At 45.6% G+C, this 17536-nt stretch overlaps 1 protein-coding gene across 1 annotated transcript; it reads left to right on the forward strand.

Moving 5' to 3' along the window:
* The first annotated feature begins 89 nt into the window (after window positions 1-89).
* LOC135809704 (RNA polymerase II-associated protein 3-like) lies at window positions 90-15847 on the forward strand. Its single transcript, XM_065323118.1, has 11 exons — window positions 90-551; window positions 1498-1635; window positions 2440-2637; window positions 3121-3248; window positions 4975-5096; window positions 5586-5656; window positions 7891-7956; window positions 8999-9508; window positions 12592-12689; window positions 13118-13212; window positions 15162-15847. Exons 1-11 carry the CDS (start codon window positions 408-410, stop codon window positions 15251-15253), a joined length of 1662 nt encoding a protein of 553 aa, XP_065179190.1. The 5' UTR covers window positions 90-407; the 3' UTR covers window positions 15254-15847.
* Window positions 15848-17536: the final 1689 nt, after the last annotated feature.

The following is a 17536-nucleotide window of genomic DNA, read 5'->3' on the forward strand; positions in this document are numbered from 1 at the left end:
TTGTAGTGCATGCAGGGACTGCATGAGCAGGCTGTGCAACCAACGCTAGCGCCGCTAGCGCTGCTCAACGCCAAGATCACAGGGCCCATTGGGGTCATGGTAACGGAAATGGCGTCAGACAGCGTCCCCTTTTTCCAGTTTTGTACGACTTTTTGAACCTGGAACTTCAGCTTTTCTGTTTTGATTTGCCGTCTCAGCTCAGCATCTGGCGAGTTTCTTTTCAAACAGACTACCATTATCCTTCTACGGAAAGAAATTTATCTTCCATTTACTATCTGCTCTTCCTGCAGACCGTAGACTGTAATCTGTGGAGTGTTCTTGTGAGTCAGCTTTATCTTGTATTGGCTGGTGGACGTCTGTGTACTCTTGCTCCTTGCGCTTGAGTTTGCTGTGACGAGTAAGGTGCCATGGATCCTGCTCAACTTCACATGAATTTGAAGCACAATGCCGAGGACTTGCAAGATTTTCTGCGAGGCATGGGTTCCTGGGAAGAGGATATGAAGAAAAAAGACGCAGAGCTGAGGCAGCAGAGGAACGAAGCTGTCCGTAATGTGAGATATTTCGGAGGAAAAATTGACTTTCTTTTAACATGCTCCCACTTACGTCTATAGCACACAGTGGCATGCGTCGTGTGGACAACTGTTTGCGTCACGGCATGTGTAGTGAAACGTTTGACTTTATTCTATACCACACTGAGGATAGCGCAGTGTTTCCATCATTCTGTACTTTATAGTCAATGTACATGTACTCACTATTCATTGCTCAAGGCCGGATGATTGGGGAAAAAAGAATATAATTATTGTGTGCTCAAAACTTACCTTCTATCTAGTGTGAAGAGAAAAGAATGCTATATCCAGTGTGCTGTTCGCCGTACAAACACGGGCATAGGTTGCGGAGACGGGAGTGGACCTGACAGTGGCATTGAAAACTACAGTACCGCCACAGCCATTGTATTCTCGACAACACCGGCACTCGAAATGCGTGTCTACTCATCACCGCATGTGCGACAGCTGTTCTGTTAATGTCAATGTCTGATAATAATACTGTTGAGGATTTGACACCATGGAATAGGAGTTGTAGATTTTTATTTCAGGTGGCACTGCCTCTGTCACCAGAAAATGAGCTGCAGCCTCCAGATTTCCTTTGCTGTCAGCTCCCCAGAACAAGCAACGTATTAGAATGTCCTAAATGCTGAGAAGGCTGAATACTGAATGCTTGTCCAAAGGAGTCCCAGTGAAATCCGTATTTAGAACGCCGAAATTTACACGAAGTTGCCTCCTCGTCGTGCCCTGGAGCGCACTGCTTAAGTTAGCCTTCAGGAAATTGAAGGTCTTTCTTTAGGGATAGAGCTTGATAGCAAGCATTGGCGTCTTGCTGGAAAAGAGTCTGCAGTGAAAGCTGTGTTTGTTCATGCTCTTACTGCACTTTGTCCGGATTGAGTCCGATTTTAGCTTAGTCCCGTCTGTGTTTTGATGTATCAATTTGGATCCTGTCCAGGTGCCACCAGTGCGGGGGAGTACTTCCAACTCTCGCAGCGAAGCAACCACAGCTTCACAACAGAGCAGTAGCTCGTCGCAGCAGAAGGCGTCGAAAATCCGTGGCTTTGATTACAGGGCATGGGACAAACTTGATGTGGTACGTTGTGATACTGTGCTGGTTGCTGGGTACCCGTATCATCAAGAGTGCTTAGTTCTACAGTGACCATCAGACCTCGTTACTCAGCACCATTTTACCCAAACAGAAACCAGTGGCTACACAGTTGAGATCTGGTCATAATAAATGATGTATTGTGGGAAGTTTGCAGCAACCTGCTGCTCTAGATCTAGTGTGTTGGCTGGCTTACTCTTTCTGAAGTGCAATGGCATATGCACTTACCGTTATCTCCCTGCTAGTGGTACAGGGTAAGAACAGTGTTACCAAGCGCTCTCCGGTTCGTGTTGTGTACTGACCAACGCCATTTTCCGTACAAGCGGGACAACCTTTGTGTCTGTGTGCTAGTAATTGCCAAAGTACTGTCGACTCCTGATTATAACGAACACCATTGTGCAAGAGAATTAGTTCTTTATAGCCGAAGTTCGTAATAACAGAAATGCACTCACACTATACAAGCAACAAATCATAACTGACATGTGCCCCATTACAGTGTGACTGCACTTGGTTTACATGCAACCCTACAAGATTTGGTTCGTTATAAACGAAAACTGTTCGCTACAAAGGGTCAATTTTGTATGGGTTCAAAAAGGGACATCGACAATGGTTCGCTATATCACGAAATTCGCTATATGCAAGTTCGTTATAAGTGGAGTCGACTGTGTAGTGCACACATACATACACCATGTACCCCCCCCCCCCTCCCTTCTCGTCATGACCAATTCCGCTCAGAGGAAATCCTGGGCTCTTCGCCATCGCTTCATATTGTGTTTGATTCGTTCTCTGTAGGACAAGGTATGTGACGAAATGGACGAGCAGGAGGAGATGAGAACAGCTTCAGGGCTTGACACAAGCAACGTCCAGGTGCAGCAGGAACAACAGAACACAGATGACAAGGCAGAGGAGACGGAGAACACATCGGATGAGGAGGATAGCGAAGATGAGCAGCAGAGAATGCGGGACCTAGCTGTCATGCTGAAGGACAAGGTACCTTGTTGTTTGCTTTATCCTACATGTAATCTAAGGCTGACTTTCACTGTGTCTAGGGTTTCACCAACACTTTCTGCATTTCTGTGAACTTTGTTTGTATTCTTTATTTAGAGTGGGAAGTCCAAAACAGGCCCTAGCCTAATAACAATGGTCCCACTAGTGAGGGAATGCTGTATATCTGTGCATAAGCCTAGCGGATCAGTGAGTGTAACAGCAACTAGTAGGGAAAGAAAAAGAGAGAAGAAAAACAACTCAAAACAGGAGTTGCGACTTCACGCTGGAACATGTACCTCCCCCCCCCCCCCCCCCAAACACACACATTCCCAACACCCCTCTTATTCCCCACCATAATAGGCTCCAAATAATTAATCACAGTTTGCAATCAAGGCGTGTGTGGGGGGGGGGGGGGAGGAGATATGTGCTTATGTTAGAGACACTGCTGTATGTGAAAGAGCTGGGTGGCTTCTTGTGTGTTTGTAGGGAAATGCTCACTTCAAGAAGGGCGACTATGTATCGGCTATTGAGTGCTACACGAAAGGCATGACAGCCGATCCTAGGAACTCCGTACTTCCAGCTAATCGTGCCATGGCTCTGTTGAAGGGAGAAAGGTATGTGCACCAGTGCATCATAATGTGGATGCGTGTATGTGCATGTGTGTGTGTGGGGGGGGAGTCTTATGTTTGTGTTTATCTGCACTGCACACACGGTCTCAATTTGGTTTGCCTATCGCCGGTACACGGGGAGATCGGTAGGGGAGTGCCTCTCCCGGTGGCATCCGCATAATGTGAACTAGTGCAATGTGAAGTAAAATCGTATAGAAAATCACCAGTGTTTTGGCCAGTGTTCAACTCTTCTCGCATCTTGTCATAGCATTTTCATGCCTTTGCTTGTGCTTATTTGTAATACTTTTCACACTACTCAATCTCTGTGTTTCATACTATAATGGTACATGCATTCAACCGGTGTACCTACGAGTATGATCCTCCGCTTGTACCAATGCTGACTGTAGCTGGGCCATCACCAGTGTCTCTAGGTGCTGATTTGGCTTGTGTAAACTAAGCTTTAAAAGAGTTAAAGGGGAAGTTAAGGCAAAAATCAAAATTTCACCAGTTGTAGTCTTCGGGGTGCTGAGTCGAATGGTCTTGGTCCGAGAAAGCTGAGGCGCTCCCTTCCCACTTGAATCCCAATCGAACTCGCGCACTTCCACCGAAACTGGGTGACTGCGCCCTACTAGATGGGAATTTGTATGCAAAATGTCACTAAAAGCGCCATTTCGTTCTTATAAAAGCACGGATGACCGCGATTGGCCCATATGTTGTAGTCTTTTGGACGCTGAGTCGACTGGTTTTGGTCCGAAAAGGCTGCAATTCAGCGTTCCTCCTTTATTCCCAATCGAACATGGTTGAACAAGCGGTCACGTGCTCCTGCGTACACCAGTCACCTGGTCACCGTGCCTGCAGGGTACAACTTACTAGCCTGTTTGACCTTTTTTGGGTACAGTCCTGTCACTCGAGTTGAACCTTGGTGTGAAAGTTGTCGCCTGCTGGCGTGGTGACCAGGTGATTTGGGCACCCAGGAGCACGTGACCGCTTGTTCAACCACGTTCGATTGGAAATTATGGCTGAACGCTGCATCGCAGCCTTTTCGGACCAAAACCAGTCGACTCAGCGTCCAAAAGACTACAACATATGGGCCAATCGCGGTCATCCGTGCTTTTATAAGAACGAAATGGCGCTTTTAGTGACATTTTGCATACAAATCCCCATCTAGTAGGGCGCAGTCACCCAGTTTCGGTGGAAGTGCGCGAGTTCGATTGGGATTCAAGTAGGAAGGGAGCGTCTCAGCTTTCTCGGACCAAGACCATTCGACTCAGCACCCCGAAGACTACAACTGGTGAAATTTTAATTTTTGCCTTAACTTCCCCTTTTTAAAACTGGTGACAAGTTAGACTCCATGTGGACAGGAATACGCCTATGTGCTCTCCTGGGACGGCAAATAAACCCTGGGTGACTTTCCACAAAGAGTACAGTGGAGCCCGGAAATAACGACTCCAGTAGGCAAGCCAAACACATTTTGTAAGATATTTCTAATATGTGTAAGGGTACGCTGTATACGACAGACTCCTCTTGCCAGTCTTGGAGGACAGTCTCACTAGCACGAGTAACTTCACAGCAGCTGTGCAGTCAGTTTGCGCAGTCTATTGTTTCCGTCGGTAGCAGGAAATTCGTTGCTTCTGCATTGCAGACCGAATTGTTGAGTGCCATGACTCAGTTACTCTCTGTAGCAAGAGCAGACAGCTGAGGTGTGTCCCACCGTGCCTGTGTTCTACTGTAGGTATAAAGCTGCTTTGCAGGACTGTGAAGTGGCACTGTCTCTTGATCCTGCCTATGTCAAGGCCAGGCTACGGCGTGCTGCTTGCCTGGTCGGACTCGGGCAGCAAGACGATGCCAAGAAAGGTCAGTAAACTGTGTGTGGTGCATGCCTTTTTCTAGCTACCGCATGTCCGCGTGCGTGCAACCCGTCATGTCCGCGTGCACGCGCGCACACGCACACACACACACACACACACACACCAGTGCCAATCCACCTCATCATTTTCATCATGGATGAACAAGTTCCAGCCATTCAATATTCTTACAATCCTGACTGATGACATCTGATCTATCGAAACGGCCGTATGGAAGGAATGGCAGTATTGACAACAACTTGACGTCTTGTTGCTGGTGTGGTGAATGGTGTCGGCCGGAGAACGCATGTGGTGGGGAGTTTGTTACAGAATTATTGAGGCAGTGACAAGACTAGTAAGTAGTGACAAGAGATATCATATTACCATTCTGTGTTATAGTAGAAGGCAGAACATGCTGTATTATTCTACTATTAAGCGTTGAACATATCAAACACCGGCCTCACTAATGTATGCATTGCTCTCTGCTGCGATGCTACAGATTATGAGGAAGTACTGCGCTTGGAACCTGGCAACAAACAGGCCCAGCAGGACTTGAAGAAACTGGCAGTGGTAAGTCCCGGAAAGGGATTTCTTATGATTCTTGTTGGGTGTCTCGGGGATTGGTTTTGTCTTGTGACATTGTTGCGTGCACAGTCCTGTGACTGCAATAGTCCTGATGAGCGCAACAGCAAGCTCGACTTCTACTTTTCTGCAGTAGCATCAAACCTTGAATTTGCCTTGGCAGCATCAAATTTCTATTTACAGTGCGTTTTTTTAAAACAGACATTTGTCGATTTTGATTTTTTAGTTTGTTCTCATTCCAAATTTGAAATTTTTTCTTCACAGCTGCTTTTGTGTGGGTCTTGGATCGAAGAAAATTAAGTTTGGAAATCGGAATAATAATAATTGTCAAAGTTAGATATTCGAACGGGTTTTGGCTGAAAATCCGGTTTTAAATGGTTTTCAGTGGATTTTGATTTTAAAACGAAAATTTTAGCCGGGAAAGCTCATCACGTGCATGGTGTCCGCCAGAGTTCGAATCCAGTACAGTTCATCTTGATTCTTTTTTTCTCTTCTTTTTCGGTACAACGCATGCATGTACATGTACATGTACATGACCGTGCAGTTGTGCACTGCTAGCTGTCTGCAGTTCTCCTAACCAGTTACCTTTGTAGGAAACCAGTGAGCCGTGGCTTTTCACGACTTACTGTGGCAAACTGTACTGAATAATTCAAATGCTGTATTGCAATTAGCTCAATGAATCAAAACATTCCAGCATGCATGTAGGAAACTTCCCTCGATCCCTGAAAGAATGCAGTGAAAATTCCAACACCACAACAAATCACAAGGGCAATTAACACAGCACCCATAAAGAGACTAAAAGGAAGCAATACATGAGCGGTTTTACAAACACACAAACACACACACACACACACACACACACACACACACACACACACACACACAAACACACAATGCAAATAGGTCACAGTTGTGTCTGGTTCAACATCTGCGAATAGTAGAAGACTAGTGAGCGTCGAAACGGCCCCAATAATTCCGTGTTTTGTGTTGCACTTGTGACGACAGTATTACACAGTGAACAGATGTGCTAGGACAGCCGACGACGTATATCATCGTTGGCGTCGGCCTCGTCGGTCTCCAGTCACGAACACATCGGCGCAGTTTTTCACGAATCCGTCCCGTCCACCAGTATATGCAGAACAATAAAGCGCTTGCCTTTACCTGATGGAGCTTCATTTGGTTGCTTGCATACACTCCTGTCACCATTGTCGGACCACCTCCTAGTAACTGTGTGACGCGCATTGACCCACGTGTCATCCAGGTATGTCTCACAGGTAGGGATGCCGCCATGACACAATCCCGTGCCGTTCCATCATCATGTGTGTGATACCTCTGGTCTTGCCACACTGGAATCCCATGGAACGCAACATTTTCCAAGAGCTAGTTTTGCTCATGTCTGGAAAATCGTCGATGCTTTCTATGCAGCGAGCAGGAACTTTGTCCAGTGTTGGGTGCTCCTTCGCAGCATAGAATCCGTAAATTACTTCTTATACAGTCCAAAGCAAATCCGTCAGGGTGGAGTGGTTTTGTGGCACGAGTCTCACATTGGGGATTGTCACTCTCGTTTCCTTCATCACTGGAGACAGACAAGGCCAACGCAGCACGCTGATTTTCGCCGTCAGCATCCCTGGTACATCTGTTCATGGTGGAAATGCTGACGCCACACGCAACAGCAGCATGACGAATGGAATACTTGGGACCAATTCGATGCCCAGCCATTGTTCTCCTCGTCTTCGCAAAAATTGTAAAACAGACACCACCATGGCCCGTTCACGCTTTGTTATATGTGGCATGTCGAGAGAACAAGTTGCCACGAACGAAAAGACACTCGAGAAAAAGCAAAATAGGGCCACAGAGCAGTCAGCAACAAAATGATTCCTCCAGCCACGAGGAGCTAGCTCGAAGGACACTCTGAACAAAATGGCGAAATGCCACGAGTCACACCTGGTTTTCGAATTTCGCGCGCAGATTTTCGTGACGCAACTCGCATGACATTTTCTCAAAAGTGGCCTTGAGTACGTTCTCAAGGATTTCAGAGTCTATTATAAAAAAACGCACTGTAGATTTTTGCTAGAATCAGAATTATTTTGTTTTGCCGCAGTATGATCAAGCCCTGAGGAGTGTAATGGTCCATGGCCTTTCACCTTCTCTCTCTCACTCTCGATCCCTCGTACTCATTTTTCTCTCTACATCTATCCATCTCTCCCTATCTCTATCTCCAGAAAAAGACGAATGGCCATTCTGTATCTGCATCAGCTGTTACTAAGCCTACCCGACCCAGATCCAAGGTATTGTTTTCAGTGTCCGATTCATATCACAGACACCACTGGAAAATCCGATACGGCCTTCTGCTCCATTGCTCGGTGCATTGGTGATTTCAGCAGGTGGGCGAATAATGTCATTTATAGGTCTTTCTAGGCGAGCAGAGCAGTGACAAAGCAACACCTAAGAAAACGTGAGTTGCACAAGCTACAAATAATCTTACTATTGTTTGCAACAGCAAGCTCACAGCGAAATGCGTACAACAATGGGGATTACTGTACGTGGTCAAACCCGTGACAAATGTCACACTTGCTTCTTTTGCACGCACCGCTCAGGCTTCAGCTTGACAATGTTATTAGTTTCTCGCGTAAATGGTGAGATTTATTACATGTCTGCACTTGAATATTGAAGTGTGAATGGATGTTGTTGCTGGCTCCTTCTCGCTCTCACTGTCTGGTGCCACTCACGCTTTCCGTAGTGTCACGTTGTCACTGATCTGACCGCCTAGAGAGCTGTATAGATGGCATTATTTGCTCACTTCTCTCACAATCACTTTACTGATGTTGAAGAGTAATGGTGCAATAAGGCCTCATTTGGATATCCGTAGAGGTGTCTGATTTCCCTTTCTGGAACGAAAATTCTTTGCTGTCTGGCTGTGTCTCCTCTACTACACCTTGTTGGTTTACTGTTACTCGTAGCTGGTATAGACTTGCATTTCCATGTGTCGGAAGGAAGGTTGTTGAAGTGATGTGGGTTGCTTCTTTTGGCTTGTGGCGGGTGTTGGGCATGTAACTTGCTGGTACTGAATGCAGTGTTCGTGATTCGCTTCTTTCTTATTTTTGTTTGTTCGGCTTACCTGTTTGGTCCAGTGTTATTCTCTTTCAAATGCCATGTCCTAGTCTCGTAATCAACATGCTGGTGCTGCATCTGCGCCTTGATCCTTGATGGCGTTGGCATTGTTGTGGATGCAGAAAAGTTAGTCTGGCCAACTTTCGCTCCAACCCTAAACTTTCATCATATTTGTGGTGTTGCATTCTGGATATTTGTGCTCTTTGTTTGTCTTGTCAGAAACCTCTGTATAGGATGCCAATTGAAGAGATCGGCAGGCCCACACCATCGGATCCCAGCAGCTCTGGTGCAGTCACAGCAACCCAGCTTGTCACCAGTAGCGCAGGCGTGAGGGAACAGCCAGCAGCTGCAGCAACGCACAAGCCCGTAGAAATGCCAACGTCAACAGCATCCTCTATGTCTGTGTCTGAATGGCTCGCCCAGGATGAGCGTGTGATTCGCACCCATGACCTCCTGTCCAGCACTGTCGACAGTGCAATAAATCAGTCCTCTTGTCACAATTCTACTAGGAATGCTCCTGCTATCACGTCACCCCATCCTTCGTCTGCGGATGTGTCACCCAACCCCGGCCCTTCATCATCCGGTAACGATCGACATGTAGCAGCAGCAGCGGCTGCAGACAAGTCCTCTGTCAAATCCCGTTTACCCTTTCCGAAGTCCGCATTCCAGCTGTCCAAAGACCTACGATCACTCTCTGGACGTACGGACGAGTTGCGCAGCTATCTGAAGGTACGCCAGCATGGTTTGGCTTGAAGTGTTCGGATTTGCCTTGTGTGTGTGTGTGTGTGTGTGTGTGTGTGTGTGTGTGTGTGTGTGTGTGTGTGTGTGTGTGTGTGTGTGTGTGTGTGTGTGTGTGTGTGTGTGTGGTGTGTGCCAGCTAGTTCGGTTGGTGGGTACACTTGTGCCAGATAGTGTTGGGTCTGTTGCCAACGGGCTCGGCTGCTTGAAGGTGTATTGTTGTACCTACCACCTTTGTTGGTTTCAGGGTTCATATACTTTCTACTTGAAGTATACATACCTGATGGACTGCTTCTGGCTAGATTAACTTTTGTGTAATCAATGGTACTAGTGAAGCTTATATCAGATACACTCTGATTTAGCCACCCACACTAGTAGCAAGTATTACCTTCACTGGGGGGCAGGGGTAACTGCAGTTGGATCTCGGGACGGATACCCTGATGCCGAGGTTTCAGCCAAGGTTTCAGGTCGACCAAGTCCAGTTCGGCTTGCTATTTCGGTGTCTTCTGTCCCTCTTGCCTTCTCTCTCGTCTTGGCTGAGACACTAGACCTACTTAGTTGCACTGGTCTCCTAATCACACAAATGCAAACACGTGGGTGTTTAGTTCTACATGTACACGCAGCCTGTGACGCAGGTGTGATGATGTAAAACTACAGTTGTGGCAAGTGAAATCCGACACTTGGCATAAGGGACTGCAGCCCTGCATACGTACAGTACATGTGTTGCATACAACTTTATCTGTCTGATGACAAAACTCGTACTCATCACAGTCAAGGTTCAAAAGGTGCTGGCAAAAATGAATGGGGATTGGATACCAATACTCCTTATGTGTACCATATTTGTGAACTGTGTGTATCTACGCTGTGACCTTTCGATCTGTTCGGGATGCATACGGCTCTATAGTACAAATTAGGTGCAGTGCATTACATCATTGGTGTCCGTTTGTTGCGCTGTCCCCTATGGCAAGTGTCGGATTTCACTTGCCACAACTGTACAAAGATGTGTTCTACATGTACATGTACAATGTAGTACAATGCAGTACAATGTAGTACGATGTAGTATGCAATCCAGCAAGCGGAAGGGAAACACAAGTGACTTGCAATGGTGAGAAAATGACTAGCTTTGCAGGCTTGTCAGCGAAAGGGGTGACAAGATTATGATCATGCAGTGCGTGTACATGTACATGTGAAATGATTAGAGGTACAGGTCGTCCCTCGTTAATACATAATCTCTGGGACTTGACAAATGTTATGTATTAACGGGGTTTATGTACTAAACGAAAGTGTACATAACTTGCTCGTGTACCAGAATTTTTCACTTTTTTCTACTTTTCTGAGTGTTTCTTGCTACCATGACTAGGCAGCGAGATATTCTTGATTCCCTCGATATAACATAAAAATTATGTTATACCGGTCACAGTTAGCGAAGATTCTATTGTTTGCATGATACATGCCCAGCCGTGCCTGTATAGTCACTGGAAAAAAAACAGAGCTTTGTCGGTGTGTGATGTGCGCTCTGATTTCTGAGCTAATTGCATCCACAAGTAGAAACTAGAACACGATGTGCCTCCACTGGAAGGCCAAAAGACCAACAAATTATGTACTATTGAGGTACAGTCAACTTGGCTAATAACGACTGCGGATATAACGACAATTCGCGAATAACGACAGAATTTCCATGCCCAGAGCAAAGTCCCATCCAACTGTAATACATATAATGCGACTTCGGGTATAACGACACTTTGTGAATAACGACACTTTTCTGATGCCCCGCCGAGTGTCGTTATAAGCGAAGTTGACTGTTACTGTGTAGGTGGCATGCGGGTACGGAGAAATGTTATGTACTAACGAATTATGTACTAACCGACAAAATTTGTATGGAAGTGACCACGTTTCGTCCGGGACTTGAGATTTCTTATGTACTAACGGGGTTTATGTACTCGTATTAACGGGGGACGACCTGTACATGTACTAGCAAGGCAGGGATACTACATATACATGTACAGTGTTACATCCGGAAAAATCCCATGGAAAACCAATTATTTTTGTGATCACCATGGCATGGTGGCCATTTTAGATTCTGGTTGCCATGGCAACGGATGCATTTTCTCTGCATTTTGGGTTTGGTTTTGATTCTTTAATTTTTTTTTACATTCCCCTTTGATTTCTTGTTTGAATGTTGGCTGGAAAACCGTGCATTTTGCATTTCCATTTTCCGCAAATTAAAACACATTTTTCGGACAGGCCTACTGAGGTGTGGTGAGCCCATAAGTGGGATCAGTTCAAGTCCACCCTAGTTTGGGGATTTCAGGGGGTGTCGGCCGTTTAGTGGTTCAATAGCCAATTGAATCATCTTTCCAAGATTCCTTTTGAGTCTCTCTCCCCTCTCCCGGGGAGACCCACGTGACCAGTTTTGGCAGTGAGCAAGACAGTGTGTGTGGTGTGTGGGTGTGTATGCATGTGTGCGTATGTGTTTGTGTTAGTGGTGAAACGAATATCGAAATCCTGTAGCCGAATTTCTTTGGCTTAACGAACGAACACTGTGTGTGCACACTCGTGTGCGTATGTGTTTATGTGTCATGCTGTGTGCGTATGTGTTTGTGTGTTATGCCGCGTGCGTTGTGTGGCGGATGGCTTATTACTTGACGCTTTCCAGGCCTGCATCACGTCCTGTACTCAATGAGTATAGGGCTGAGTCATGCACCAAAATCCACAATCTCTCGTACCAGCACACCCAGTTTTGCTCGATTCCTTCGAGGTTTTTTTATTCAAGAGGGGGCTTTTGGGGGCCGTCCGGGGTTACCGATTGTTTTTACAAAACGAAAAGTTTTAGTATTTTCAGCCCCCACCCACCCACCCACCTTTTCTGCAGGTAAAACGAATTCCAATAAAATACTTATGTCAATTTTCGACACCCAGAAGTAGCTGGGCCTTCTCCATCTGCATTCAATAATTATTTTCAAAACAAAACTCCATCAAACCCACCCACCCCCAAACGAAAACTTTCGTTTTGAAAATATGATTGGTCAACTTGAGTGAGCGTGGACCTACCTTTGTTCTATACCCATCTATAGGCGATACCACCGGCATCTTATTCTTCCATCTTGAAGCAATCACTGGACTCGAACATTTTATCATCGCTGATTCAAGGATACCGGGAGTGTTTCACCAGGTATGTGGCTGGGTGCATGCTAAGATAATGGTCACCACAGCGGCTTTAAGAGATCGCTGATTCTTCTCACAAGTGTTGCCATTTTCGGCAAACTCTCTTTATATTTGCGTGCTCGCAATAGTATGTATAAACTCTTGTTCCTACGACTGTGTTGTGACTCGTTTCTTGCATCCTGATATATGATGCTAACTACAAGTTATGTGCTGCTCCATCGTCCCAGCGTGGGCAGAGAGAGAGAGAGAGAGAGAGAGAGAGAGAGAGAGAGAGAGAGAGAGAGAGAGAGAGAGAGAGAGAGGGACAACATTGCCAGGACAATAAATTGGGCTCGAGCCCACTAGGCAATCAGACCTGTGTGATTGCCCTGTGTTAGCCACCTCACAACTTGCCAGCATGTGCGCACTTTGCCTTCTTGTTTTCTCTTCGTGCAGCTGTGGCGAATCGGCATTTGCGGAGATGCAAGCCCTGAGCCAAGTACGGCGCTTTGAAATGGCACTCATGCTTCTTGATGGCCGCGACAAACAAGGTACTGTAACAGTCCATCTCTCTATTCCTTGTTGCTAACTGGTACAGCACTGCCGGGCGCCGAAGAAACAGGCTAAGGTTTCAACAAGCACAGCGTACCTATGTATACGCGGTGACTCAACTGTGCATAGACTGTAGTACAGCGTACATGAAAATAAGAACGACTTAGTCTACAAGGCTGCCCCCCCCCCCCTGTTCTTCAGCGGCCGACAGTACTGTAGATCAGTATGATGCTGACATGTGGTAGAAATCAGCTCTCTGTCACCTCTACTGTGGAGCTCAAATTACTGCAAATTTCTGAGTTACGTGGGTACGTTGATCTCCAATGAAGAAGATCCATGTGCATGCATTACAAATGAAATTGTTTGAAGGTGGCCAACAGTGACCGAGTATATTGATTTTCTAAAATTTCGACTCCATGTGGTATGTTCAGAACTTCAGAATGTATCGCAATGTCAGCATTAACCCTTTACCTTCTGTGTGTACATGAATCCACCGAATTTGGTCGATGGACATGCATGCACTAAAACATTCGTAGCTCGATCAATTCTTGACAGAATCTCAAAAACGAAATATGTAGGAAGAAGCCGAAGAGCCCAGCTTTTCATTGCAAAAATCGGCGAAGAGCTGCGATGCCGCATTCCGAAGATATTGCGCTCGACATTTCAGCCACGGCAAAAGTCGATTTTTTCTGAGTCACTGACCTTGAGCTGGGAATTTTCCCTCTCCTGACATGCTGAGTCACCTGGGAATGCTTTGAGCGCATGGGCAGCATAAAAAGAAACTCAAGCAAACAAATTTGAAATGTTTACGATGAAGGACTGAGAAATGGCTGACGAGGAGAGAATGTTCTCGGATACCCAGCGATGGGGAGTATTTGAAGTACCCTGGTGTTGGATATGTGATCTCAGTAGTGTCCAGTTTGAGCTCATTGTACGCAGCTCGTAGAGAGCTATCCAGAATGCCCAAGAGTGTGAAAATCGGTTGATTAGAAACAAAGATATTCTCAGAATGAGGTGAGAATTATCGCATTTGGAACTGCCTGGGAATTTTGGTCAGAAGGTAAAGGGTTAATCAAGGAAGTCTACCGCCACCATTTTTAGTAGGGCTGAAACAATTATACCGATAACTCGCATATCGATCGTTAAGAGTGCAATCGATAATCGTTAGTGTTTAAAACGAGTGCTAACGATTTATTATGAATGCATATCGGTGACAGTATTCTAGCCCTTGCACTTCATCCGATAGTGAATACGAGTACAATCAAGTACTTCCAAGCGTGGTAAAATTGATTTGTGGCTTTGAAAGAGCTCGGAAGAGAAGACTTTGTCTTTTTGGTTCATTTGTGTGAGAGGTTGGAGATAAGAGCAGTTGCCAGAGGGTGATGACAAGATTCTTTGCTCTAGAAACAACATGAAATTCTCTAGTTCATGTTGATAAACCAGCCAGATTTCCACAGATGTCAACATTGCGGTGCCACAAATTTCTAATGTACCAAAGGTATCATGGAATTTCTTCATAAACTGGTGTGCGAGGTACACGAGTAGAGCCGACAAGAATCGATAAAACCAATATATCGATCGTTAATGATATTGGTTGATCGTTAGGAGTTATTGAATGATCGTTTCAGCCCTAATTTTTAGTACAATGCAAGTCTTGTACAATTTTATTACAGCGTAGGAGGGTTTAACTTAATAGAGGGGTTAAGATGCACGTTATTTCCGACGTGACGTGCAATTTCACGTCCAATTTGGCATAAAACTCCAAATTTTGACGCGAGCTGCAGGTCACTTGCGTTGTTTTTGACGCGCGAGCCAAATAACGCGAGCTGAACTTTCGTGTCACGTCAGGAATAACGTGCATCTTAACCTCTCTAAATACTACTAATGTGCCCGGGCTACCCCAATAGACAAGTACTGTGTCTTCTCTCATTCTATATTTTCTGTGCAGTACTGGCGGATTTGTTTGGGGAGCTTGCCGCTTTACATCCTGGAGACTCAAGTGAAGAAGTTTCGAGACTTCGCCAAACGTACGGACTTTAGCTTTTTGGCCGCGGTGAATCCTAGTCACTGCTGCTGCTGGCGCTTGGGACTTCTATGTCCTCAGCTTCACCTCTCTGGGTATGACACTAGTGCATGGGACGAACATGGAGCGGACTGGAAAGAGGAATGAGTCAACAGCATGTCCTACTTCAAGGCTATGTGCACTTCTTATGCAATGACGGATACACAAACAGAACCGCCTGCTTGCAGTTGCGTTGCTTGGAGGTATTGTCCATGTCCGGCAGGCGGCAGTGTGCGTGTGGTACTGTGTATGGTTCAACACGTGCTTTATTAAGCCCTGTTATTAACCTTCTTTTTTCGCAGAATTTGTAATTTTTACGGACTTCGTTTTTAACCCTTCTTTGAAGTACATGTACGCGTATTTTCCAGGGTCATAGCTGGCTTGAAATTGAGGAGAGACAGCTGGGAAAGTTGATGCATAGTTGTACAACTCTGCATTGCTCTAAACATGGAGTGTAGCTTGATATTGTAGGCCTAATGCCGTATTTACTGAACTCTGTCCCTACAAGATAACGCTATTCCGTGGACGCACGGTTTTCCAGATTAGAGAGGTTCCGGGCTACGTAACGTTGAGCAACTTGGGAAGCTTGTGAATTCGCGGGGTTTCATTCCACTTGGACTGTCATCACACTACGGTACGAAACGTTGTGTCTACGTCCTCCACGTAATTAGCTTTTAATCGGTTCTCATGATGATCCATGTGAGGAGTGAAAATGGGAGCTGAGGAAACGGGAAACGTAGACGTGGCAGGGAGTATACAGCCTTTCGGTTGAACGTGCATATCTCCCGCAGCCTTCTCCGAGCGACCTTGTACGTGCGTTTGTTTGAGTTTTCGAATTTCTCCCAAAATACAAAATGTGACTGTGTGGACGGGTCAAGAACTGTGCCCGTTTGATGACACGACCACACGTTTTGGATTTTTCACCGGAGATGTAGATGAGAGTCAGAGAACGTAGTGTGATGACGGCCTTACGGGAAGTTGTCTACGAGAGCACCGGTACGTACGTGCGGATATTGTTGTTGGGGCAGTCAACGGTAGCAGTGAGCCACCACAATGGGCTCTACTCCTTGATAAGTGTGCCTGTGAATCGTGCATGCAATGTGCAGAGCAGTGAGGCACATAACTGTGCCTGCTTGTAAATTACGTCCACACTCACACATTTCTCAAAATGCGAAGACTGAAGATGGGCCTTGCCCAAAAATTCGAATAATATTAATATCAGTAGAAAGGAAAAGGACATATGGAAATGAGTTAAGAGTAACTCTCCACCACTGTAACTAGATACTATATACAGTCAGAAAGTGCAACAACTAGGCACAAAACTGACAGAGTACTGAGACATTCGACGTCCTGACACCTAGCTTCAACACATCTCCGTAGCGCTAACCGACAGCCTTCCAACTTGGAAGGACGTCGAATGTCTCAGTACTCTGTCAGTTTTGTGCCTAGTTGTTGCACTTTCTGACTGTATATAGTATCTAGTTACAGTGGTGGAGAGTTACTCTTAACTCGTTTCCATATGTCCTTTTCCTTTCTACTTTTATTATTGGCTCAATACCCGAGTTTCAAATATTAATATCTCTTTTTCTTTTTATATATTAAATAGTGATTGGTGTAGCCCAGAGACCGTTTGGAGAGTGTTGTGAAGATGTATGCACACTCACACATGGTGTTAAAACACCCCAGAAAGGGGAGAGCATGGAGAAAGAAGGAGAACAATGGACCTTCTGCCATTTATACAGATCCATGAAATCCCGTAGACCCGGTAGGGTGTTGAATGTGCAGTACCCTATTGTGTTTTCTGCTAACGTTATTTCCACTAAGAAATGGGGCCTGAGGGCATTTCATACGAAAACCTTTTTCTGACAAAGATCTAGCTAGTCATTAATTCTAACCAAAGTGAAGAAGCTGGAAAAGTGATTGCTGGTCATTGAATAGTGACGCTAAAAAGGTCAAATGCGCATGCATAGCACACAATGAACACCCTACCGGGTCTACGGGATTCTACGGGATTTCGTGGATCTGTACAAATGGCATAAGGTCGATTCCATCTTCCATCACAGCCAAGGTCGATTCCATCACAGCCAATGTCTCTTTTCCAAGGCTGCCAGTTCGAAGGACTATAACGTGTTCTGTAATTTACTAATTTTAGTATAACGGAGGTGTACATTAGGATCAGACCGGCTGAGAAGCAATATTGCAATAACACAGCTACGGTGTACTTGTGTGCTTATATGGCGACTTTCCGGGTACTGTAAGAA

This window comes from Sycon ciliatum, chromosome 2, assembly GCF_964019385.1.
Source record: "Sycon ciliatum chromosome 2, ocSycCili1.1, whole genome shotgun sequence".
Taxonomy (NCBI): domain Eukaryota; kingdom Metazoa; phylum Porifera; class Calcarea; order Leucosolenida; family Sycettidae; genus Sycon; species Sycon ciliatum.